The sequence below is a fragment of the Mobula hypostoma genome, chromosome 9, assembly GCF_963921235.1.
Source record: "Mobula hypostoma chromosome 9, sMobHyp1.1, whole genome shotgun sequence".
In the NCBI taxonomy this organism is placed as follows: domain Eukaryota; kingdom Metazoa; phylum Chordata; class Chondrichthyes; order Myliobatiformes; family Myliobatidae; genus Mobula; species Mobula hypostoma.
Window position 1 is genome coordinate 37,735,722 of NC_086105.1, and position 27,096 is coordinate 37,762,817.

Consider the following 27,096-nt stretch of genomic DNA (forward strand, 5'->3'; position numbering starts at 1 on the left):
GATCATGGGGATCTCTTCTGGGGGAGGCATGACCTGTTCAAAAGGGATGGGTTGCACCTGAACCCAAGGGGGACTAATATTCTTGTGGGCAGATTTGTTAGAGCTGTTGGGGAGGATTTAAACTAATTTGGTAGGGGGGTGGGAACTGGAGGGAAGGGACTCGGGGGAAAGGACGGATGGTTTAAAAAAAAGTAAAGGTAGCATGCAGTCAGACTGTCAGGTGATGGGACTTAGTTGCAGCCAACAGGCTGAGTATCAAAGCATTAGGGATGCAGAATCAGAAAGGATAGCAAATATGGTACTCAAGGTGTTGTATCTAAATACGCATGGTATAAGAAATAAGGTGGATGATCTTGTTGCCAGGTATGATGTTGTGGCCATCACTGAATCGTGGCTGAAGGATGGTTGTAGTTGGGAGCTGAATGTCCAAGGTTACACATTATATTGGAGTGATAGGAAGGTAGGCGGAGGGGGTGGTGTGGCTCTACTGGTAAAGAATGGCATCAAATCAGTAGAAAGATGTGATATAGGATCAGAAGATGTTGAATCCTTGTGGGTTGAGTTATGAAACTGCAAGGGTAAAAGGACCCTGATGGCTGTTATATACCATGGGTGGTTGATAGGTTTGTGGTCTAAGGTAGAAGGAGCCAATTTTAGAAAACCCAGCTCATTTATTTTTCCTACATTTACACACTTAGTCCAGCGGTCTAAGGGGCAGAGTTTAAGTGTGTTCAGGACGGATTCCTGTCACAGTATGTTGACAGGCCGACTAGGGGGAATGCCATACTAGATCTAGTATTAGGTAACGAACTGGCTCAGGTCACAGATCTGTCAGTGGGTGAGTATCTGGGGGACAGGGACCACCATTCCCTGGCCTTTAGCATTATCATGGAAAAGGATAGAATCAGAGAGGACAGGAAAATTTTTAATTAGGGAAGGGCAAATTATGAGGCTATAAGGCTAGAACTTGCGGGTGTGAATTGGGATGATGCTTTTGCAGGGAAATGTACTATGGACATGTGGTCGATGTTTAGAGATCTCTTGCAGGATGTTAGTGATAAATTTGTCCCAGTGAGGAAGATAGAGAATGGTAGGGTGAAGGAACCATGGGTGACAAGTGAGGTGGAAAATCTAGTCAGATGGAAGAAGGCGCATCCATGAGGTTAAGGAAGCAAGAATCAGATGGGTCTATTGAGGAATATAGGGTAGCAAGAAAGGAGCTTAAGAAGGGGCTGAGGAGAGCAAGAAGGGGGCATGAGAAGGCCTTGGCAAGTAGGGTAAAGGAAAACCCCAAGGCACTCTTCAATTATGTAAAGAACAAAAGGATGACAGGAGTAAAAGTAGGACCGATTAGAGATAAAGGTGGGAAGATGTGTCTGGAGGCTGTGGAAGTGAGTGAGGTCCTCAATGAATAATTCTCTTCGGTATTCAACAATGAGAGGGAACTTGATGACGGTGAGGACAATATGAGTGAGGTTGATGTTCTGGAGCATGTTGATATTATGGGAGAGGAAGTGTTGGAGTTGTTAAAATACATCAGGACGGATAAGTCCTTGGAGCCTGACTGAATATTCCCCAGACTGCTCCATGAGGCGAGGGAAGAGATTGCTGAGCCTCTGGCTAGGATCTTTATGTCCTTGTTGTCTACAGGAATAGTACCAGAGGGTTGGAGGGAGGCGACTGTTGTCCCCTTGTTCAAAAAAGGTAGTAGGGATAGTCCGGGTAATTATAGACCAGTGAGCCTTACGTCTGTGGTGGGAAAGCTGTTGGAAAAAATTCTTAAGAGATAGGATCTGTGGGCACTTAGAGAATCCTGGTCTGATCAGGGACAGTCAGCATGGTTTTGTGAAGGGCAGATCGTTTCTAACAAGCCTGATAGAGTTCTTTGAGGAGGTGACCAGGCATATAGATGAGGGTAGTGCAGTGGGTGTGAACTGCATGGATTTTAGTAAGGCATTTGACAAGGTTTGGTAGGCTTATTCAGAAAGTCAGAAGGCATGGGATCCAGGGAAGTTTGGCCAGGTGGATTCAGAATTGGCTTGCCTGCAGAAAGCAGAAGGTGGTGGTGGAGGGAGTACATTCAGATTGGAGGGTTGTGACTAGTGGTGTCCCACAAGGATTGGTTCTGGGACCTCTACTTTTCGTGATTTTTATTAATGACCTAGATGTGGGGGTAGAAGGGTGGGTTGGCAAGTTTTCAGACAACACAAAGGTTGGTGGTGTTGTGGATAGTGTAGAGGATTGTCAAAGATTGCAGAGAGACATTGATAGGATGCAGAAGTGGCCTGGGAAGTGGCAGATGGAGATCAACCTGGAGAAGTGTGAGGTGGTACATTTTGGAAGGACAAACTCCAAGGCAGAGTACAAAGTAAATGGGTGGATACTTGGTAGTGTGGAGGAGCAGAGGGATCTGGGGGTACATGTCCACAGATCCTGAAAGTTGTCTCATAGGTAGATAGGGTAGTTAAGAAAGCTTATGGGGTGTTAGCTTTCATAAGTCGTCTGATAGAGTTTAAGAGTCGTGAGTAATGATGCAGCTCTATAAAACTCTGGTTCGGCCTCACTTGGAGTACTGTGTCCAGTTCTGGTCACCTCACTATAGGAAGGATGTGGAAGCATTGGAAAAGGTACAGAGGAAATTTACTAAGATGCTGCCTGGTTTAGAGAGTGTGCATTATGATCAGAGATTAAGGGAGCTAGGGCTTTACTCTTTGGAGAGAAGGAGGATGAGAGAAAACATGATAGAGGTATGCAAGATATTAAGTGGAATAGATAGAGTGAATAGCCAGCGCCTCTTCCCCAGGGCACCATTGCTCAACACAAGAGGACATGGCTTTATGGTAAGGGGTGGGAAGTTCAAGGGGGATATTAGAGGAAGATTTTTTACTCAGAGAGTGGTTGGTGTGTGGAATGTACTACCTGAGTCAGTGGTGGAGGCAGATACACTAGTGAAATTTAAGAGACTACTAGATAGGTATATAGAGGAATTTAGGTGGGGTTTATATGGGAGGCAGGGTTTGAGGGTCGGCACAACATTGTGGGCCGAAGGGCCTGTACTCTGCTGTACTATTCTATGTTCTATATTCTATGACTCCTGAATGGTCTTCTTTTAGTTCTGAGAGTGTAGCCCTTGGTTTTAAGGATCCTGTTTAGGATAAACTTCAATCCTACCTCTACACTGTCATGGCCATAAGAATTTTGTATGTTTTAATAACATCATTACTGATTCTTTCCAAGCATGGACTCAATCACTGTTATCTAGCCTCATTGAGCAATTTGCTTCTATCCTAGGAACCATTCTGGTTAATATAATTTGCACTTCTGTTGCAAGCATGTAGAAGTATGTAATATTCTAAGTATAACAACAGGAATTCTGCAGATGCTGGAAATTCTAAGTGTTATCTTTTAAGGGCCCTTCATATTTCCAATATATTTTAAAATGGTCTTCTGCTCAAAGTCCTCCAGTCATTAAGGCCAGTATTCTATTTGCAATCCTAACAAATGCTGTTAACTGTCATTCCTCGTGACTCAGGGCATGCAGGTCCATGTAGGTCCTCTGCATGTGGAGAACTCTCAGTTTCTCATTTTTAAAAAGAAAAATTAGTTTTTCTGTTTTTCTGTTTGACCCATCAAAGTTGCTAGTAAACTTTTTTTTGTGTTACATTCCTTTGTTGTCATCCATTCATTTAACCTGTCAATGTCCTCCTGCAAACTGTTTGCTGTATCCTCATATCTGGCACTGCCAGCCAGCTTTGTATGATCAGCAAAATTGGTTATATTAGTCTTGTTTCCGTCATCCAAATCATTTGATATAGATCGTGAATAGCTGGGGCTCCTGCTCTAATCCTTGTAGCCTCTCAACCAAAAAAATTATTCTCATATTCAGATTGTTGTTTGTTATCTGATGTTCAATCCTCAATCCATGTCAATGTTTTATTCTCAATTTCATGTGCTCTAATTTTGTTTAATTTCTTGTAGGGCACATTTTTTTTGAAGGCCTTCTCAGAAATGAAATCTATCACATCTATTAGTTCCTCTTTACTTATTCTGCTAGTTAACATTTCAAGAGGACTAAAATATAAGAGCAAGGATGTAATGTTGAGGCTCTATAAGGCACTGGTGAAGGCTCACTTGGAGCATTCTGAGTAGTTTTGGGCCCCTTATATAAGAAACGATATGCTGACATTGGAGAGGGTTCAAAGGAGATTCGTGAAAATAATTACACCATTGAAGGGCTTACCACATAAGGAGCATTTGATGGCTCCAGGCCTGTACTCACTGGAATTCAGAAGAATGAAGGGGATCTCATTGAAGCTTAACGAATGTTGAAAGCCTCAATAGACTGGATATGGAGAGAATGTTTCATATGGTGGGGGAGTCTAGAACCAAAGGTGTACCTTAGGATAGAGGGATGTCCATTTAGAACAGAGATGAGGAGCAATTTCATTAGCCAGAGAGTGGTAAATCTGAAATTTGTTGCCATAGGAAGCTATGGAGATCAAGTCATTGGGTATATTTAACTCAGAAGTTGATAGGTTATTGATTAGTTAGGGCATGAAGAATTATGGGGAGAAGGCAGGAGATTGAGGCTGAGAGGGAAGTGGATCAGCTATGGTGAAATGGCAGAACAGACTGGATGCGCTAAATGGCTCAATTCTGCTCCTGTATCATACGGTCTTATGAACGGTAGTTCTGAGGGTGAAAATGCGCTGTTAGTGAGAGAGGTCAGAGGATAACAGCCGTACTGGTTCAAGCTGACAGGAAGGCTAAAGTAACTCAAAGAACCATGTGTTAACAACAGTGTGCAGAAGAGCATCATTGAACGCACAGCATGTCGAACCTTGAAGTGAATGCGCTACAGCGGCAGGAGAACACACCAGGTTCCACCCCTGTATCTAATAAAGTGGCCACTGAGTGCACTTCATTAACTCTTTGATAAGTGCACCTTAACCACAAAATTAATTAGAGCATAGGACATAGTACAGTTACTACACAGCACAGGTCCTTCAGCCCATGATGTTATACCAACATTTTAACCTTATATGATCAGTCTAAACCTTCCCTTCCAGATAGCCCTCCATTTTATCTTTAAATCACCTTCAACCTTGAACAAGTCTGGATCTAACATAACATCACACAAATTTCTGTAAAGAGGCACAGCCTCAGAATAGGGGGCCTTCCATTTAGAACAGAGATGAGGAAAAAGTCCTTTCGCCAGATGGTAGTGAATCTGCATAATTCTTTGACATAGATGGCTGTGGAGGCCAAGTCATTGGTAAATTTAAAGCAGAGGCTGATAGGTTCTTCATTAGTAAGGGCATCAAAGGTTACAGGGAGACGCAGGAGAATGGGGTTGAGAGGGATAATAAATCAGCCATGATGAAATAGCAGAGCACACTTGATGGGCTGAATGGCCTAATTCTGCTCCTGTATCTTATGGTATTAACATCCGATCTGTGGGCATCATTATAGAGCCAACAGAATTTGGAAGTTGAGGACACTTCCCATTTTGTATCTATTTTACCTTTGGATTTTCAGAGCTGTCAATATTTTACTTGTATATCATTGGAATAATACATAAACTCCATGTAATAAATTCCACTAAAAGATAATTCAAGCAAAGATGGCATTACTTAGATTTTAAAGGATTAGTAGTTGATTTGATTGAAGTTTACAAGAAAATAGTTAATCTATTCTACATCAACAAGTTGCAACAAGGGATTCTCACAACTGAATATTAGAGCCAAATTTTGAAGATTAATAAATGCTTCAACAAACTTAGAGCAAGCAGTAATTGCTATGAGTTGATATTTTGGAAATATTTGTTAACCGAGTGATTGTCCAGGTTTTAGATTACAGTCATAACAGAGTTGTTGCCATTTGCCGTTATAATTACATGAAAAGGACATAATTTTCAAACACTTTGCTAATGTGCAATGCACCATGAAATGTACTGGTTTTTAGTTCCCTTAGTTCCCCATGTTATTTTTAATCAGAGTCAAAGTTGAGTTTATTGTCATAGGCATGAGTACATATATTCACAGGTACAATGAAAAACATATTTGCAACAGCATTACTTGCATTTAGCATTAAATAACCAGCATTCCTAAAAAGAACATGGATTTAATATAAATCATACAGAATTTTCGTATAAAACACAATTGGAGCAAAAAATAATACTCATTTTTGTGCAAAATAAAGTTTATAATGTTGCTAAACTGGTGATTAACGTACTTATTCTTGAACTGGTGATGTGGCAGTTCAGGCTTTTGTATCTCCTGCCTGATGGCCGGTATGAGAAAATGGCATGGCTCAAATGGTGGTAATTTTGAAGCTCGATATTGCCTTTTAATAATACCAATGGTAAGGAGGGATGTGCCTGTGATGTACTAAGTAGAGTCTGCTTCTGTGCAGTTTCTTGCATTCTTGCACATTTAAATTGCCATACCAGACCATGATGCAATGATTCTCGCTGCAATCAACAATACCTCTGTAGAAGTTAGTTCGTGATTTGATGACAAGCTGAACCTTCTCAACCTTCTAAGTAATGTGTGTCATGGTCTTTATTTTCTTAAGATTGCAGTACTGGGCTGTAGCTGATGAGCTGTTGCCATATATACCTGTTCCTGTTCGATGGTCCAGAGCAGAGAAGAACCATAGAAATTGCACTCGTGGTTAACCTGTTGTGGTAGTGGACCTTTACCAACAAATTGGAGTGGATCCGGATAATCTCTGAGCAAGAGTTGATTTACACCATAACTAACATCTCAAAGTACTGCTTTAGATTGATGTTAGTGCTACCAGATGGTAGTCATTGAGCCAGGTCACCACATTCTTCTTTGTACTGGCACAATAAATGCCAACCTGAAGCAGGTGGGAAAATCAGACCATAGAGGTAAGAGATTGAATATGGCTGTGCATGCTCCAGCCAGTTGGTCAATACTCAGCCAGTTACACCAGCTCGACCAGATTCATTTTGTAGATCAGTCTTTTAAGGAATGTCCAAACATTGGCCTTTGAAATTACGGGGAACTCTGGAAATGTGGGGCTAGTGTGGAAGTCGTGGTTCTCCCTATGAAAGAGTGCATAAAAGGCAGTGAGCTCACCTGGGAATGATGGGTTGGTGCCACTTATGCTACCCAATCTTGCTTTTCAGGAAATTGTATTGTGCAAGCTCTGTGGTCACAATTTAGTCTGAAATTGCCTCTTTGAACTTGCGGCCTTCTAAGGTTGTACCTGGAAGACTTGTGTTACCCTTGGTCACCACAGATCTACCCCTCAATAGATTATGAATCCCTTGATTCAGGGCTTCTGGTTGAGATAATGATCCTTCTAACAGCTGGGCAGTTAACGCAGCATTTGTCCTTTAGCTTATGGTTTGAAGGGTTCTTTCATACAAGAAAGATCCTTGTCCTTGTCTGTTTCAGGAAAATGGATAAATCACATCTGCTGCAGTATATTTGTATAAATTTCTACCATAGGTTGTGGGAGGAATTGTACAATATTGGATTCCCTTGCCTCATATGGGCATTACAGAACTAGAGTGCAGTCAGGAAGCCACTAATGAACGGGTTAATGCAACTTTAGGATCCTGATGCAAATGTACATCAATGGCATTCTAAAACTGTTTTGAAGTAATAACAATGAATGGCAGTTTTACATTAGACTGGTGGAAAATTCTGGACATCTGTAACTGTATGACATCTACAGACACTACAGAATTTCAAAAACATAATGGAGCTTGGTTTTTGATACATCTCAAGCAGCAGAATGCTTTAGAGCAGAACTGTGGTGGTGGTAGGAGTCATGGAAAAGCTGCTGAGACTATCTCACCATAGTGATGCAACATGAGTAACTACTTGCTGATTACTAGCTTTAAACAAAATTGATTGCAGAGTTTAAGAAAAATTTATTATTAGAATGCAATTACTTACAGTACCTAGTTCATGCAGTTCACAGATGACTCAGTTCCTTGTAATGACACCTGCACTTTTTAAAGAAAAATAAATTACCCATGACCCACCAAATAACTCTGAAAAGATCACACTACTACTTTCCTTCTATTAAAAATGAATCCTAATTGGCCTTACCATTTCTTTGTCATCTCCTCTTGTTTATGAAAGGCTTCTGTTTCCTTTTGTTAGCTCCTAATCTTTTCTCATACTATCATTCTGTCTTTAAATACAGTACAAGAAACACAGTGAAAATACGTTATATATTTGACATTTCTGAGGTTCCCTTTTGAGTTTACTTATATAGTCTCTTTCCTTCATTTGGTTAGCCATGACGGTTTTGGTATTCCCATTTCCAAATCTACAAACGCTTCTTGCCTCTGGTGAAGAAAGTCTGTGGCCGTTTTAGGAATTCTTAACTCTAGCTCATTGTTTTAACTGTGTCACCTTAGACTCTTTTGAAATATGGCCTCCATTTTGAACGTCCAGCTCCTTTTGTCCTTCTGGCAGCTCACTTTATGATCCTTAATATGGAATAAGGTAGATGATCTTGAAGCACAGTTCAAGATTGACAGGCATGACGTGGGCATCACTGAGTTGTGGCTGAAAGATGATCCTAGTTGGGAGATTAACAGCTAAGTAATCACATTTTATTGAAAGGATTGACAGGTAGGCAGATGGGGTGGGGTGGCTCTTTTGGTTTAAAAAAATGAGATCAGATCCTTGGGAAGAGGTGATGAAGGATCAGAAGATTTAGAATCTTGTGGGCAGACTGAAGAAACTGCAAAGGTAAAAGACCCTGATGAGAGTTATATACAGTCCTCTGAACAGTGGCCAGGATGTAGGTTATAAATCACAACGAGATAGTAAAGGCATGCAATAAGGGCAATGTTTTGATAGTTGTAGGGTATTTCAGTATGCTGGTAGATTGGGAAAATCAAATTGGTGTTGGATCCCAAGAGATGGAATTTGTAGAATGCCTACGAAATTGCCTTTTAGAGTGTTGTTGAGCCCTGGATTGGGTGTTGTGTAATGATTTCGATTTGATTAGGGAGCTTAAGGTAAAGGTGCCCTTAGGAGACAGTGATAGAATTCCTCCTGCCGTTTGAGAGGGAGAAGCTAAATTCAGATGTATTAATATTACAGTGATTAAAAGGGAATTTCAGAGGCACGAGAGAGGAGCTGGCCAAAGTTGATTTGAAGAGAACAATATCAGGGATGATGACAGAGCAGCAATGGCTGGAATTTCTGGGGGCGATTTGGAAGGTGCAGGATAGATACAACCCAAAGATGAAGTATTCTAAAGATAGGATAAGGCACCCATGGCTGACAAGGTAAGTCAAGGACAGCATAAAAGCCAAAGAGAGGGTATATAATTCAGCAAAAATTAATGGGAAGTTAGAGGATTGGGAAACTTAAAAAGCAACAGAAAACAACTAAAAAAGCAATAAGGAGAGAAAAGATGAAGTTAAGTTAGTCCATAATATAAGAGGAAAGAGTGGAAAATGACACTGGAGCGGTAGCAATGGGGTATAAAGAAATAACAGATGAATAATAAGTATTTAGCGTCAGTGTTCGCTGTGGGATACACTAGCAGTATGCCAGAGATTCCAGAGTGTTAGGGGGCAGAAGTGAGTGTAATTGCTATAGCTAAGGAGAATGCACTTGGGAAGCTGAAGGGTCTGAAGGCAGATAAGTCTCCTGGGTCACATGGAATGCACCCTAGGGTACTGAAAGAGATAGCGGAAGAGGTTGTGGAGGTATTAGTATTCAAAAGTCACTAGATTCTGGAAGTTTGGATAATTGCAAATATCACTCTACTCTTTAAGAAGGAAGGGAGACAGAGGAAGGATATGTCCAGTTAGCTAGACTTCAGTGGTTGGGAAGATCTTTTGGAGTACTTGGAGGCACATGATAAAGTCAACATGGCTTCCTCAAGATATATCACATTTTGGGCATTTATGATGGAAGTGGGTTAAATAGTGTAACATCTTCAGCAGATTTGAAGAACAAAATAACTTGGTGGTCTTACTGAAATCTTCCTCCTTGGAAAAGGTAGAATTGAATGCTATTTAAAATTGTAATATTTTAAAATTTTGAAATTGTTTAAAGCATCCTCAGTGAATTAAGTATTGTATTAAAATCTGCTTCATCCTGATTATGTTTGCAACATCTCTGGTGTGCAATTTTGTGCATCATTGGTTTGAAGCCTGATCACAATTTACAATAAATTTCAAAATCCATTCTAGTATGAGTTGGTTTAACTCAGGAGGTATTTGGTTGTTTGATTCCACCAGCCAGACTCTCCATTCTCAGTTTTTTTTTACCTAACTTTAGAACAGATTTTACAGATGAGTAAGAGCCTTGGAAATGCAAGATATGAACCATTACCACATTAACTGTACATTTAATCCATGTTAACAAGTAACTAATATGTACGCTTTACAAGCCCAATAATGAATACATTTATAAGGCTTCTGACAGTGAAAATACCTCTGAAATGAAATATTCAGGTTTGGTGTATTTAATGTAACATTGCCCTTGTTTCTCATGAATAATGTTCATTGTCCCACATGTATGATCATTACTGTTTAAATTGTTGATAAATCAATATTTTATTGTGTTTTGTTTCAGCTTCTGTCAGAATTGGATTTCTGTATTTGGAAAGCAATTGTAAGCAAATACCTAACTTAAGGCGAAGTTGTATTATGATTTTTTTTCCCTTCTACAGACTGTGGGAACTATTACTGCAGTGCCCATCAAGGTCCCCCAAGTCAGCTCATTACAGAGGTTGGCAGGCCAAGGACCCCCAGTGCTACCTCAGGTAAAGAATTTGTTTATTTTATTTTATATTATAGTGAGGAATAGGCCCTTCCAGTCCAACGAGCCACACTGCCCAGTAACCCACCTATTATTTTGAATGTTAAATGATAATCCCTTTTGGCTGATACTCATTGTTGGACAGGATTCTTAGGTGTTTTTTGTGGAACAAGGATAACTTTCTTATACTTCAGTTTTATGTATCTTTTGAGCCGGTGAGGAAGGAGATGCTTGACAGGACAGGTAGATGTTAATTTATTCAATTTTTGTTTCATTCAACGTTTTTGAATCTAGGTGTTACTGGCAAGGCCAGCATTATTTATCTACCCCTAAGGCACATAAGAAGGCAGTGCTGGAAACTCTGGCGAGAGTTGATAAATCTCCAAATTAGCATGAACTTCATTCAACTGTCTGCTTAATCCTGGATGACATTGAACTTCTTGAGAGCTGTTGCAGCAGTATTCATTCAGGATGTTAAAGAATATTCACTCATGTTTGTGATTTGTGTATTTTAGTTGGCAGAGACTTCAGGATCAGGAGATGAGTTAACATTTTTTTTTCAGGGTAGTGGAGATTCTGAGGACATTGATGTTGGTGGACTTAGTATTGGTAATATCATTGAGTGCAAGGTAGGAGGTCACACTCTGTTTTTGGAGGTTGACATTGCCTGCTGCTCTTGTGCAAATGTTAGTTGTCAGGTATTAACTGCGCTTCAGTGTTGATCTTCACTCAGCTTTGAACTGCTTCACTCATTGAGAATTTGAATGGAATTGAATACTGTGCCATCATTGAATATTTCTTCTTCTGACTTTATAATGAAAGAAAAGTCATTGATATAGTAGTTGGAGATTTTGTATTGACTTGTATTGAAGCAAGGTTCATCTCCTGGCTTAATAGAAATGGGGGGGGGGCGGAGAGAAAAGAGTATTCAAGTTCATGAGGTTGCATAAGACACCTTTCTACTGCCAAATCCTTTGAGTTTATCCCATTTAACACAATGGTAGTGCCATATAACAGAGAGGAGGATGTCATCATTGTGAAGCTAGGAATTCACATCTGCTGGGACCGTGTAGTGGTCATTTCTATAATTGCTATCATGTTAAGGTTTATCAGCCGTTTAAGTATAAAGCTTTTCCTTGTGGGCAAACAAGCCAGTAATTACTTAAATAATGGTCTTTGTAAGTGCATGTACCGAAGCATTGTTTGCTAATGCAGCTTGATGATAGAGGTTGGACTAACCTAAGTTCTGGATTGGAGGCAAAATGGGTTGAACAATTTCTGATTTTTCAGCACTGTTCATCCAGAAAGATTATTGGAAGTGAGCTGCAGCAATGTGATAATAAAGATTGAGAAAGTGCTTGGATGATGATACAGCTTTGTGACATTTATCAGAAACTGCTTATATGAGTGCAGTAACTTGGTTACACATCAGTCAGAGTGAGAATCATTCCTTGATTTTCGTGTGTTGAAGTTGATTGTCCTGAATGGAATCTTTGGTTGTTCAAGTTCATATGTGTAGCAGCTTACATAAGTCACAGGATGGCAGAGGAAACAAAATTTAATTATACAAATCCAATGGCAAGCAAGCCTTTTATTGATTCTTTTATCCATTAGATAAACTTATCTTTTATCTAATTTATTAAATGTAGGTCTACATTTTTGTGATGGAGTCACAATATACATTTTGTAATTTTTCCATTGATATTTCCATGTGAAATCTGATTATAGATAAGGTACCTTGTCTTAATTCTTTGCCCCAAAAATGACCGAATCCTAAGGGTTCCAATAAATAGGATATCACTAATGTTCTGCTAATTCTGAACATCAGACTAAACACCAGATCTTCCCCATGCTGGCTAATTAAAAATAATCCTTAATTTCCTCAGATTCTATAAAATTGCTCAACAAGCTTGATTGTGTTATTATACATCCACTGCTTACACGTTGTCGTATCTAGTTGAAAATACTTGCCCTACGTGAAAATTTTGAAACAATAAATAATGTTTTGACCAATGTCAATTGGTTCTTGGTTAGCACATGGAAGGAGAGCCAGCAAAGGGTCTTCAATACAGCTAATCTACTAAGTATACTAATGTAGCCCCCTCGGCCACCCTTGGGGTCGCTCAGCACGCTGTCGTTTAGGGAAACAACCCTCGGCCCTGCCAAACTGGGTAATTAGTTTGTGTGGATGCTGTGTGATAGACCCCACCCCGCCCAAATAACAGACAATACACCAGATACGATTAAATGATTTACAGTTTATAGATATTATTGGAACTATATAATTAATAGAGAATAAAATATAAAAGGAAAATAAAAGGCGCCACACTTATCAAAGTTCAATCTCTTCGTGCACAAAACATTTAGAGCTCAAGAACCTTCTTCTTCACCCTGCGATCCCTCGGACCACCTCGACCGGCCGCCTGGGACCAAAAATGGTGGTCGACCAGACGCTCCACACGAGTCCATCTCCATCTCTTCGCCGAACGCCCTCCTCGGGGTCCGGCCCCATTAGCAGACATCACAGCACCTAGTCCATTCTCTGTCACTCTCTCCCGCCTTCTCCCTCAAAACCCTGCGCATACAAATCTTCCAGATATACCAAAGTCTAACAACTATCCTAATTGGTTCGTAACATCCTCTCATCACCCCTTAACCCACAACAAGCTGCTAGCGCAAAGCTTTCTCAGTGTTTACATAACAAAGAAGCATTCCCGATTATAAAATAACAAAGAAGCCATTTTAAATTTAACATACAAAAAAAAGAAAGACCCCATACACTAATATTGGAATGCAATAAGTATGACATATTAATGCAGTAATATTAGTATAGTTTAATCATCGCTTAAATTATCTTGAGGACTCGCTTGTTTGGCTGAGTTTTAAAAAAGAACTTAAGGCTTTTCAGGATTTTTTTGGCAGGCTTCAATCATGATCTGTTAGGTACTTGAGAAAGATCAATAAAAGCAAGTGAGACGTAAGTAGAGCAGCTGTTGTGGGAGTGGCTTTAGTTGGAGTAAACAGTGTCAGAGTGGTCAGATTTTGGCATGCAGGGGTGAAGGCCAAGATACATTTCTGGTATGTTTTTATCTTTCCTAGTCTGTAGTAAATGGCTGGTTTGGTGAGAATGAGTCCAAGATTTGTGAGATGTGGGAATTCTGGGAGACCTCCATTCTCCCTGTTAACTGCATCTACACAAGGTTCATCGATCTACAGCTTCTTAGAGATCATATTAAGGAACTGGATCTGCAGCTCAGTGACCTTCTGCTCATGGGAAAATGAGGAGGTGATAGATAGGAGCTATAGGGAGTAATTGCCGCTAAGGTGCAGGAGGAAGAGGGAAAAGATATAGGCATCCAGTGCAGAGTATCCCTGTGGCCGTTCCTCTCAATAATACATAAACCACTTTGCATACTGTTGGGGGACAATCTGCCAGGGGAAGCTGCAGCGACTGGCTCCTTGGCATGGAGCTTGGCTCTGACTTAGAAGAGGAGGGAGGAGGCGGAGAAGAAAAATGCAGTAGTGATAGAGCATTCCATATTTAGAGTAGTAGACAGGAGATTCTGTGGAAGTGAAAGAGACACCCAGAATTTGTATTGCCTTCCAGGTGCCAGGGCAGATAAGTCTTGGATTGGGTCCACAACATTCTAAAGGGATAGGGTGAACAGCTGGAAGTACAACAATGTGGGTAGGAAAAGGGATGAGGCCTTGAAGAGAGAATATAGGAGTTGGGTAGACAGCTGAAAAATGGGACCAAGAGTAGTAATCCCTGGATTGCTGCCTTTGCCACAAATCAGTAAGTGTCAGAATAGGATGAACTTGCAGATGAATGCATGACTAAGGAATTGGTGCAGGGTTTTTGATTTCTGGATCATTGGGATTTCCTCTGGGGAAGGTATAACCTGTTACAAAAAGGACAGGTTACACCTGAACCCAAGGGGCACCAATATCTTGCGAACAGGTTTGCTAGAGCTGTTGGGGAGTGTTTTTATAAAATCTGGCAGGGATATGGGAATAGGGTTGAGGATGGGGCAGTTAGTAAACAAGTTGATGTAGTCTGTAATGAGACCATGAGAAAGGACATGCAGATGAATGTGAAAAATTGCAGTCAGTGGGATGAATTAAAGTGTAATGGAGACAAAATGGAAAGGGGTAAAGAATACAGGACTGAAGGTGCTATGTTTGAATGCATGCAGTATACAGAATAAGGAAATCCTTTAAGATAAGATTACTAATTAATCCATATTCATTTATTGAGATATGGCATGGAATAGGGCCTTCTAGCCCTTTGAGTCACACCATCTAGTAACCCCTGATTTAATCCTAGCCTAATCACTGGAAAATTTACAATGATCAATTAACTTACCAACCAATATGCCTTTCGACTGTAGGAGGAAACCAGAGCACCTGGAGGAAACCTACGCAGTCACGGGGAGAACATAGCAACTCCTTGCAGGCAGTTGTGAGAATTGAACCTAGGTTGCTGGCACTGTAAAGTGTTGTGCTAGGCACTACACTACTGTACTGCCCCTAACAGGACCGTTATGATTCAAGTGAATCCCTTTATGATTAGCCTTCTGTGGTTGATTGCAACAATGTATGAGCCTCTGTAACAGCATTGTATTATGCATCTTGTCATCCTTCTCCAGCTTCTTGAGTGTTTGACATGGTATAATGTACCATCCTTTTACTTGTTTTTCTACTCCACTTCCCAGAGCAGTGCCATTCTTCTCACTTAATTCCATTCTTTTTTAATCTGAAATCAGACACATATTTCTAACTATTGATCTGCCTCCTACTTGTATATAGTAATATTGAGAATCTGTAATAACTTTTTGTGTTCTTCCATTTTCTTATACATTACATTAGCGACCCCATCCACACAATTAATCAGCTTCCACGTTTAATTTGGCAGCACCCAGCTCTACATGAAGCGTAATTTTTTCTCCATTTAAAATATGGGAAGACAAGCCATATTTGCATTTGATCAATTTCAGTTCTGAATAACTGGACTGGGCTGTGCTGTTGGTTGTAAGGGACTTCATTCACTCCATTACACTGTTTGATATTGATAATTAACAATGAAAAAAATACATATTTACATCCCCTGTAGCGTGAACAGGAACTAAAACAATCCTGTTATTGATTATTAGCGATATAAATTACTGGAACATAAAATGTCTATATGTTTTATTCATAATAAAATTCTAAACACATCAAGTATCAACATTTGTGGAATTTTGTCGTTGAGCCTTCTGGGGGGTACAGCTACACTGGATTGGGTGTTACATAATGAACCGGAGGTGATTAGGGAGCTTTAGGTAAAAGTACTCTGAGGAGGCAGTGATCATAACTGAACAACCAAACTAAATGACTACTGCCTGGTGGCACTGACGCCAGTCATTATGACGTACTTTGACTGGCTGGTAATGGCACAGATCAAAAACTCCATTCACACCATACTGGGCACTCTCCAATATGCTTATCGACAGAACTGCTGTATGACAGATGCCATAGCATCTGTCATGCACCTGACCTTGACACACTTAGAAACAAAACACTAATGTCAGAATGCTATTTCTGGCTTTCATTTTGGCATTCAGCACTATTATTCCACAGACCTTGATGAACAAATTCCTACTCCTTGATCTAAAGACCCTATTGCGCAACTGGGTGTTGAAATTCCTAGCCAACAGACTTTAGATAGTCGGGATGTACATCTACTCCTCCCTCCATTCTCAACACAGGTGTCCCCCAGGACTGCGTGCTGAGCCAATTGCTGTACACTCTGCTCACACACAAATACATGGCTGAGTACCCGAATAATCACTTCATCAAGTTCGCCGATGGTATGACAGCAATGGGGGTCGTCCCCAATAGCGATGAATGGCCTACAGAGAGGACATGGAAGAGCTCCATGCCTGGTGTGAAGTAAATAACCCCTTCCTCAATGTCAACAAGCCAAAGGAGATGGTTATCGACTTCAGGAGTACTCATACCACTCATACCCCGTTTTACATCAACCGAGTTAGCAGTGGAAACTGGAAGCAGTTTCAAACAATTGGGAGTGCATGTCATACACAAACTCTCATGGCCCCAGAACTCATTCTACACAATCAGGAAAACTCACCAATGCCTCTACTTCCTGAGGTGGCTGAAGAGAGTGGAACTATGCACATCAATACTCATATCCTTCTGCAGATGTGCGGTAGAGAGCATTCTAACATGCTGCATCACTGCATGGTATGGAAACTGCTCTGCAGTGGACAGGAACTCAACACATCACCCACACTAGCCTATCTGTGATCAAGGATGTAGATACAGAAAGGTACTGGGAAAGGTTCAGAAATAGCATGAAGGATACCAGCCACCCTGCTTATGGTCTATTCCTCTGACTCCCATTGGGAGGAGGCTATGCAGCATCCACGCCTGGACCACCTGACTCAAAAACTGCTTTTCTCAAGCAAGTAAGGCTGATCAACACCTCACCCACTAACCCACCCCTCCAAACCCCCCACCACCACTAGTTTGGCCTTTCCTATCAGTCACCTTATGTACAGTACATACTGTTTTTGCCCAGCATCACCTTTTGGACATAAAATCAATTTATGTATAGAAGCTATTTATATATGTGTTTATATTTATTACATCAGATCTGGAGTAACAATTATTTCATTTTCCTTTACACTTGTGTCTGGAAATGATATAATAAAAGATGAACAATCTTGAATTTAGCTTTGGTGAATTCCGCAACTTCAGATTTGTTTTCTCGTTGCTCTATATATAAAAATGTTGGCACTAAGAGGAAACATCGTTAATGCTGTTAAGTACTCATTTAGAATAGATAATCCCTCAGTAAAGCTCAGTGAATTGTCTAATCTAATCAAGGGTATTTGTTGAAAATCTCTTGTAAAAATTACATGGTATACTTGCTTCTTCAGGTTAGGCCAAAGACCCTAGTTCCAGACAGCCTCTCAGTCACTCTGTGTCGTGACCAGACTTCCAGTCAGCCTCAGTCTCTTCAAAAAAGCACCATTGTCAGCATCAAGAACCCAAGTCCTACTCTTCCCACTGCCAATAACACCGTCAATCATGTGCAGACATCGACTAGCCAAACACAAAACTTTGCAGAGTCGCCATTGGTTACGACACCAATCAGCAGTGCTGGCGTGGCTTTTGCAATCATCTCTGCTTCCCCCAACAATGGCAGTTCCATGAGCAGCAGTACAGTCTCCCTGACCAGTGACACCATCAGTGTTCAACCTCTTCTGCTCAGCACAGATAAGGTAAGGAAAATCTAAAGAAAATGTCTCGTGAGGTTAAATAAAACATGATTAGAATACAGTTTAATTTACCACTGCAGTAGATTTCTTGTATTATGTATCATTACATTACCTTTAACTTTAATCAGCCACATTGCTTCACAGTGCCAAACAGAAAAAAATTACATCATAGTACATTTCCATGTGGAAAAAGTATGATCTTTATTTTGGTAATATCATTGAAGAGTACTCTTATTAGAAGTTCCCCATGATTATTGGCATATTACTTAAAATACAACAGAAGTTTCCAAGGTACTTCACCAAAACATTGTTGAAGAAAATCGAAGGGTTTTGGCCTGAAACGTCAACTGTACTTTTTTCCATAGATGCTACCTGACCTGCTGAGTTCCTCCAGCATTTTGTGTGTGTTGCTAAAGAAAGTGGTACTTGCTGCCTGTTTTGATGCTGGTGTTTAGGGCAGCAATGAAGGTCCTCTATCTCTGGCGGTGCTCCGAGCTCCCCGAACATGTCAGTAGCTTCCTTTCGGTTTTCACTACTTTCAGTTATGCATGTCCTGGAGACCCAGGAACATTGTCACACCCAGTTGCAGAAGGGTTCTTTGTTGCTGTTTCTGTAACAATTTTTTTTTTAAACCATTCATGGTTGTTAGCCCTGAGTTGAACCCCCAATCTGGAGGACTGGTGGACCACTCTGAGTCTGGCCTGTACCCTTTGACCTGTTTGGCATGGGTGAGCCAAAGCATTAAGCCCTGACTCCAGTCAACATAGCTCAATGGGTCATTGAGGCACACAGCCTCTAAACCATGACAAGGTTGTGGTTCTCTTGGAGAAAAGAAAATGGTATTGGTCCCTTAAAGCTTCAAAGTGATAAAAAGCTGTAGAAAGATATATAGTGCCTATAAAAAGTATCTCTCTCTCCCCCCCCCCCCCCAGCAGTTTTCATGTTTTATTGTTTTACAGTGGATTTAATTTGGCTTTTTTGACGCTTATCAATAGAAAACGACTCTTTCATGTCAACATAAAAACAGATCTCTGCAAAGTGATCTAAATTAATTACAAATATAAAACACAAAATATTTGATTGTGTAAGTATTCACCCTTCTTTAATATGACACACTAAATCATCATTGATACAGCCAATTTGTTTTGAAGTCTCATAATTAGTTAAATGGATATCTGTTTTTGGAGACCTGTGTGCAGTTAAGTTGTTTCCTTTGATTGTAGTAAAAAAAAAATGCACCTGTGTCTGGAAGGTCCAACTGCTGATGAGTCAGTATCCTGGCAAAAGCTACACCATGAAGACAAACTAACTATCCAACCAATTCCACAAAAAAGCTATTGAAAAGCCCAAGTCAGGAGATTGATACAAGAAAATTTCCAAGCCACTGATTATCCTTTGGAGTACAGTTAAGTCAATCATCAAGAAATGGAAAGAATATGGTACAGCTGTAAATCTGCGTGGAGTAGCTTGTCAAAAACTGAGTGAATGTTCAAGAAGGGTACTAGTGAGGGATGTCACCAAGAGACGTAGGACAACTCTGGAAGAGTTACCAGTCTCAATGACTGAGATGGGAGAGACTGTGCATACATCAACTGTTGCTCGGATGCTTCATCAGTCGCAGTCTTATGGGAGAGAGGCAAAGAGAAAGCCATCGTTGTAAAAAAGACCCACATGAATTCTCGGCTAGAGTTTGCCAGAAGTTATGTGGGAGATTCTGAAGTCAGCTGGAAGTAGGCTGTATGGTCTGATGAAACCAAAATTGAGCTTTTTGACCGCCTGACTAAACGCCATGTTTGGCATAAGCCAAACACCGCACATAATCGAAAACACACCATCGCTACCAGGAAACATGGTGGTGGCTGCATCATGCTGTGGGGATGCTTCACTGCAGCAGGCCTTAGAAGGCTTGTGAAGGTAGAGGGTAAAATGAATACAGCAAAATATAGGGAAATCCTGGAGGAAAACCTGATGCAGTCCACAAGACAACTGTGACTTGGGAGAAGATGTGTTTTCCAGCAAGACAGTGACCCCATGTATAAAGCCAAAGCTTCACAGGAATGGTTTATAAACAACAAAGTTAATGTCCTGGAGTGGCCAAGTCAGAGTCCAGGTCTCAATCCAATGGACAATTTATGGCTGGACTTGAAAAGGGCTTTTAACTCACAATCCTCATCCAATCTGACAGAGTTTGAGCAGTTTTGTAAAGAAGAATGGGGAAAATTTCGTGTCCAGATGTACAAAGCTGATAGAGACCTATCCATACAGACTCAAGGTTGTAATTGCTGCCGAAGGTGCATCTACTAAGTATTGATTTGAAGGGGGTGAATATTTACACAATCGATTCTTTTGTGTTTTATACTTGTAATTAATTTAGATCACTTTGTAGAGATCTGTTTTCACTTTGACAAGAGTCTTTTACTGTTGATCAGTGTGGGGAAAAAAAGCCAAATTAAATCAACTGTGACTCAATTTTGCAAAACAATAGAACATGAAAACTTCCAAGGGGATGAATACTTTTTAATTGACACTGTTAGTTTCATAAGCAGTGTAAGTGATGGTAGATGGGCTGAAAGGTCTGAGGTGTGAATTCCAGAGCTGTGACAAACAGGCCATTGCTATAGCATTGAAAATTAACAACATGAAAGAGACCAGGTTGCAGAGATTTCAGAAAAGTTCGGGATTAGGCTAAATTTGAGAAGTGGCAGGGTGCTGCAGAAATGAAACATATAGGATTTGAAAATCAGAATAAACGTTTTAAATTGGGCTGTTGTTGGTCTGGGAATGAATAATAATCAATGTACAGATAAGTTAGATAAAAGGTTTGAGGCACATAAGTAGGAGAGTTTTGTTCATCTCAAGTTTAGAAATGGACGAGTGTGTTAAGTTTAACAGTAGTAAAAATGCCAAGTTTCAAAAGCAGTTTTATATTGGTATATTGCCACAAACTACCAAGTTACAGTGAAAAACTCTGTTTTGTATGCCATCTGGACAGATCATACATCAAGGTAGTAAAAAGAAAACAGATTGAAGAAAGTAGTATTGCAGTTATAGAGTGTGCAGTGCAGGTTGGCAAACAAATTGTAAGGGACATTATCTAAACGAGGACATCAAAAGTTTATCTTTTAGCTTAAGTGAAGTAAAAAAAGCCAAAGTCAGGACAGGAATGGTGGAGAATGAGCTTCAGTGGGATGAAGGAAATTGTTAACATTTCTGATTGAAACACTCAATTAGTTCTGGTTCAGCTTTATATATTGTCCATGGAGAACAATGATCAGTAGCTGTAGAAATAATGGCAGGGGTTGAAGATAGTGACTGTTGCTTTTCTTATTATTTTCTGTGGAGGAAACATTTAAAGATGATTCAAAAGATGTGCATCTTGTTCCCTCTCTAATGCTCTTTTCTCTAAAAATTTGTAATGGTGCTTATTTAGAGTCATGGCTACGATCAATTTTTTAAAAATGATATGTGTGTCTGCTGTAACATCTAAAAGTCAGTGGGAGGATATGACAAGGCTGTAATAACTAATTGTTGACAATATTTTCCATGGTAAAATGTATTTTTTATTTAGAGGTACAGCATGGTAAAAGGCACTTCCAGCCCAATAAGCTCGCACCACCCATTTATACTCATGTGACCAATTAACATAACCCGTACATTTTTGGAATGTGGCTGAAAACTGGTGCACTCAGAGGAAACTCTCATGGTCATGGGAGAATGTACAGAGTCCTTACAGACAGTGATGGAATTGAACCTGGATCACTGACTCTAGAATAGTGTTCCACTAATCACTAAACTACCATGCCATCTCAATTCCGAAGTTAATTTGGAAGCTTACCTCCTGGGTAAAGCCCTCTGGAAATATTTTGGGAGTCAAATTGATAACTAAAAATAAAAACAAAACAGTGTAGTTTATAGTTAAAGTCTGATAATTTGGTGTCTTTGCACTAGAGTGTTGGTCTTGCAGAATTCCTGGACTTCCAGAATCAGGTTTATTATCACCAGTATGTGATGTGAAATTTGTTAGCTTTGCAGCAGCAGTTCAATGAAATACATAATGTAGCAGAGAAAAAAAATAAACAAATCAATTATGTATATTGAATAGATTAAAAAAGTGCAAACACAGAAATACTGTATATTGTTTTTTTTAAAAAGTGAGGTAGTGTCCAAAGATTCAGTGTTCATTTTAGAATTGGATGGCAGAGGGGAAGAAGCTGTTCCTGAATCGCTGAGTGTGTACTTTCAGGCTACTGTACCTCCCACCTGATGGTAACGGCGAGGAAAGGGCATGCCCTGGGTGCTGGAGGTCCTTAATAATGGACACGGCCTTTCTGAGACACCGCTGCCTAAAGATGTTCTGGGTACTCTGTAGGCTAGTACCCAAGATGGAGCTGACTAGATTTACAACCCTCTGCAGCTTCTTTCGGTTCTGTGCAGTAGCTCCCCCCCCCCCACCCCTCATACCAGAGTGATGCAGAGTGACAGAACAACTATAGAAGTTTTTGAGTGTATTTGTTGACATGCCAAATCTCTTCAAACTCCTGATAAAGTATAGCCACTGTCGTGCCTTCTTTATAACTACATCAATATGTTGGGATCAGGTTAGATCCTCAGAGATCTTGGCTCCCAGGAACTTGAAGCTGCTCACTCTCTCCACTTCTGGTCCCTCTGAGGATTGGTATATGTTCCTTCGTCTTACCCTTCCTGAACCCCACAATCAGCTCTTTTGGCTTACTGACATTGAGTGCAAGGTTGTTGCTGCAGCACCACTCCAATACTTGGCATATCTCACTCCTGTATGCCCTCTCATCACTACCTGAGATTCTACTGACAATGATTGTATCGTCAGTAAATTTAAAGATGGTATTTGAGCTATGCCTAGCCACACAGTGATGTGTATATAGAGAGTAGAGCAGTGGGCTAAGCACATACCCTTGAGGTGCACCAGTTTTGATCATCAGCGAGGGGGATATCTTATCACCAATCTGCACAGATTATCGTCTTGGGGTTAGGAAGTCAAGGATCCAATTGCAGAGGGAGGTACAGAAGCCCAGGTTCTGCAACTTCTCAATCAGGATTGAGAATGATGGTATTAAATGCTGAGCTATAGTTGATGAGTTGGCGCGTGACCAAGTGGTTAAGGTGTTCGTCTAGTGATCTGAAGGTCGCTAGCCTTGGCTGAGGCAGCATGTTGTGTCCTTGAGCAAGGCACTTAACCACACATTGCTCTGCGACGACACTGGTGCCAAGCTGTACGAGTCCTAATGCCCTTCCCTTGGACAACATCGGTGGTGTGGAGAGGGGAGACTTGCAGCATGGGCAACTGCTTGTCTTCCATACAACCTTGCCCAGGCCTGTGCCCTGGAAACCTTCCAAGGTGCAAATCCATGGTCTCACGAGACTAACGGATGCCTAAAAAAAAATAGTCAATGAACAGCATCCTGACGTAGGTGTTTGTGTTGTCTAGGTGGTTTTTTTTGGATGCTATTTCAATTATTCTTCCACACAATTTTAATTTACCTTTTCTCCAGTGAACCAGGAGAGTTCAAAGGGAGTGTGGAAAATGAGAATCTGATAGAGCAGTGACAAATTGAATTTAATTGAGACAGGTATGAATCATTGCAATTTGGGTTGTCTAATTAATGCTGGACATTCACAGTAGATGATAGGGACTTTGGAAGCATTGATATACAGAGAGACCTTGAGGTGGAAGTTCATAGCTGACTGCAAATGATGACACAGGTGAATAGAGTTGTGAAGAAGGCTTTTAAATTGCCTTCAGAGGCAGGGATATTGAATATACATTGGTTCGTCATGATGTTGCAGCTCTACAACACATTGGTTAAGCCACTCTTGGAATATTGTGTGCAATTCTGGTCACCCCACTTTAGAAAGGACGTGGTAGCACTGCAGAGAATGCAGAAGTGATTCACCAGGATGTTGGATTTTGAATTGATTACAGAGAGATTGGTTAGACTGGAATAGTTCTCATTGGAGCGTAGAAGGCTAGGGGATAATCTCATAGAGATTTGTACAATTATGTGGGACACATTAGATAGGTTAGAGTCAATAAATAAGTTGGATAGTGTTGGCAGTACTGTAGTGTAGTGGTCAGTGGCAGCTGTAAGATCAGATTCAGTTCCCGCTGCTGTCTGTAGGGAGTTTGTAAGTTCTCCCAATGACCAGTGGGTTTTCTCTGGTTTCCTCCCATATTCCAAAGACACATGAGTTGGGGTTAGTAAGTTGTGGGCATGCTACAGGATGTTGGTGCTGGAAACGTGACACTTGTGGACTACCCCACTACATCCCCGACTCAAGTCATGCATTTCACTGTATGTTTTGACTATATGTGACAAATAAAGATAATCAAATAAAGCTAATTTAATCTGATCAGTCTTTTGCCATGAATTGGGGATTCTAAAAGGTGTAATTTAAGGTGAGAGAAAATATATGTGATGGAAGTCTGAGGGGCAAGTTGGGTATTTCAGTAGGCATGAATGAGTTCTGCTGAAGGGCCTATTTTCATGCTATGTGATTCTGTGACTCTTATGATCTCCCCTCACCACTCCTCCCTCCCCCCCGCCACCGCCAGATGCCATTTTTGTGACTTCTTCCTTATTAACAGTATTGTGTTGTGTAAGTTTAAAAAAATGTCATTCATTTTATCATTTTTTTTAGGTATTAATCATTCAACCACAAAGCCAGACACAAACAGAACACTTGACAGAAAAAAGAAAAACTTCAGTGGAACAACCACAGGGCCATCTTTCTGCAAAATCAAAGAGAGAAGAAAATCCCGAGGTAATGTAACAGCTGTGGAGGATATAGCAAAGTTTTTTTAAGAAAGGACATACATAAAAGATTAATAGCACTCTAAACTAGGATCATGGTCCAATCTAAAGGCCCAAGCTCTACCCACCATCTGATAATGAGATATGAAAGTGTTTCAAGAAGACTGGAGGAATTCAAATGCTAATTCAATTCAAATGAGGGGTTCAAAGAACCCCTGTTCAAAAGAGAGAAGGATAAACATAGACTGTAGACCAGTTATTTATGTCATGAACTGGAATTTTTTTTGTAGCATTGTCCTGAGCAAAATTAATTTATTCTTATCAATAACTGCAAACAAGTATTTTGCAGATTTATTAAAAGCAAATTGTGTTCCGTCAGCTTGGTAAGGTTATTAAGTTATGTAATGTAGAGGATTGCTGAGGATACACCAAAGGATGTGATCATTAGACTTTGAAAAGTCATTTGATAAAGAGCCACGTAAGAAAACTTATTAAAATTGTCCATGCCATTAACGGAACAGTGGTTGTGAATACAAAATTGTGCACCATATGACCATCAGATTAAATGTGAACAGTTGATTTTCAGGTTTGAGACAAGTATGCATTGGTTTCTCCTACAGGTGATTTTAGGCTTAATGTATTAAAAAATATCTGGCCTTTGGCATAATTTGAAAGCTTGTAGTTGATATGAAACCAAAATGTGATAAAGAAACAATAAACAATAGAACAGCCACAACAAAGTCAGACATCGTTATAACAATTATTAAAAAAGAGAATAAATATGGTTGTGATTAGATTAAATTTAGCGCTTTTTGATTCGGGCTGAGAGAGATTTGGGAAGAAAAAGCTGATAAATGATAACGGTTTTGAAGAGTGTGTTGTGGAGCTGAAGGAAAAGGAAGACCTTGGGATGTACACTAGTTTCCACTTTATTTGGTACAGGAGTGGAACCTGATCCGGTCTTCTGCTGTTGTAGCCTATCCAGTTCAAAGTTTGACCAGATGTACAGTCAAATGCTCTTCTGCACACTGCTGTTGAAAAGTGTTGTTATTTGAGTTACTGTCACCTTCCTGTCAGATTGAATCAGTATTGCCGATCTCCTCTGATTTCTCTCATTAACAAGGCGTTTTCATCCACAGAACTGCTGCTCACTTTTTTTTGGGTTTTTTTTTGCACCATTCTCTGTATACTATAGAGACAGTTGTGCATGAAAATTGAAGAAGATCAGCGGTGTCTGAGATATTCAAACCACACTATCTGGCAGCAACAATCATTCTACGGTCAAAGTCAGTTAGATCACATTTCTTCCCCATTCTGATGGTTATTCTGAACAACAGAACTTCTTAACCTTGTCTGCATGCTTTTTGGCATTGAGTTGCTGTTACATGATGGGCTGATTAGATATTTGCATGAATGAACAGGTGTATAGGTGTACCTAATAAAGTGACCACTGAGTGGATTTGGGGAGGAAAAAGCTTTTCAGGTGACTGACAAGACTTTTAAGCAACTCAAAAAAATATATATATCTCTGACATTGGTTTATAGTAGCTTGTATTGTGGAACTTAATAAAAACACTTGCTTGAGATTGAGGATCGTTTCCAGTCAGGGTATTTTAGTAGTATATTACTATCTTAGACTCTACAAGTAGATTTCCCATATTTGGATTACATAGAGTGACTAGAGAAAAAGGGGTTGTTATCATGGTTGCCAAGTTAAATAGATATTCAGAATCTTAAAAGATCTTGATAACTTAAACAAGAAATGGACATTCCTGTGTCCAAGAGATGGCCTTGTTTATTTACCAGATGCAAGATGACTAAAATATTTTAAGTAATGAGTAAATGGAATAGATTGCTTGAAAAGATAATGGAAGCAGATCAAATGAGTTTTAATAGGCAATTTGATAAATCCTTATGCAGAAAAGCTTGCAAGGCTGAGAAGAGAGGATAGGGAAATCAGACTAATTGTATTGTCTTAAAATAGACCAAATAAGCATTTCCTGGCCTGCATCTTTCACTGATGTCTTCTGGGGAAAAATATAAAACCTAAAAAAATTCCATACTCCCTTACCAAACCGTTGGCAGACCATATTGGTTATAATTTGAGATTTCTGTTTGACCTATATCTGCTATAGCCAGAAACCAGCCCAACTCTCTTCCTGTGCTAGTCAAGGACATTGTTTCAGAATAACTAAGGCTAATTTGTCCAAATTATGTCTTTTTTATATATATATTATGTTAATGGATTATTCA

At 40.1% G+C, this 27,096-nt stretch overlaps 1 protein-coding gene across 3 annotated transcripts in view; it reads left to right on the forward strand.

Moving 5' to 3' along the window:
* Nucleotides 1-27,096, forward strand: part of phf21b (PHD finger protein 21B) — a 168,842-nt gene that overhangs the window by 74,969 nt on the left and 66,777 nt on the right. For all 3 annotated transcript variants that reach the window (XM_063058098.1, XM_063058099.1, XM_063058100.1), the window contains 3 exons: nucleotides 10,684-10,776; nucleotides 17,714-18,058; nucleotides 24,731-24,853. In XM_063058098.1, coding sequence (XP_062914168.1) covers nucleotides 10,684-10,776; nucleotides 17,714-18,058; nucleotides 24,731-24,853 — 561 coding nt within the window. The remainder of the gene's footprint in view (nucleotides 1-10,683; nucleotides 10,777-17,713; nucleotides 18,059-24,730; nucleotides 24,854-27,096) is intronic.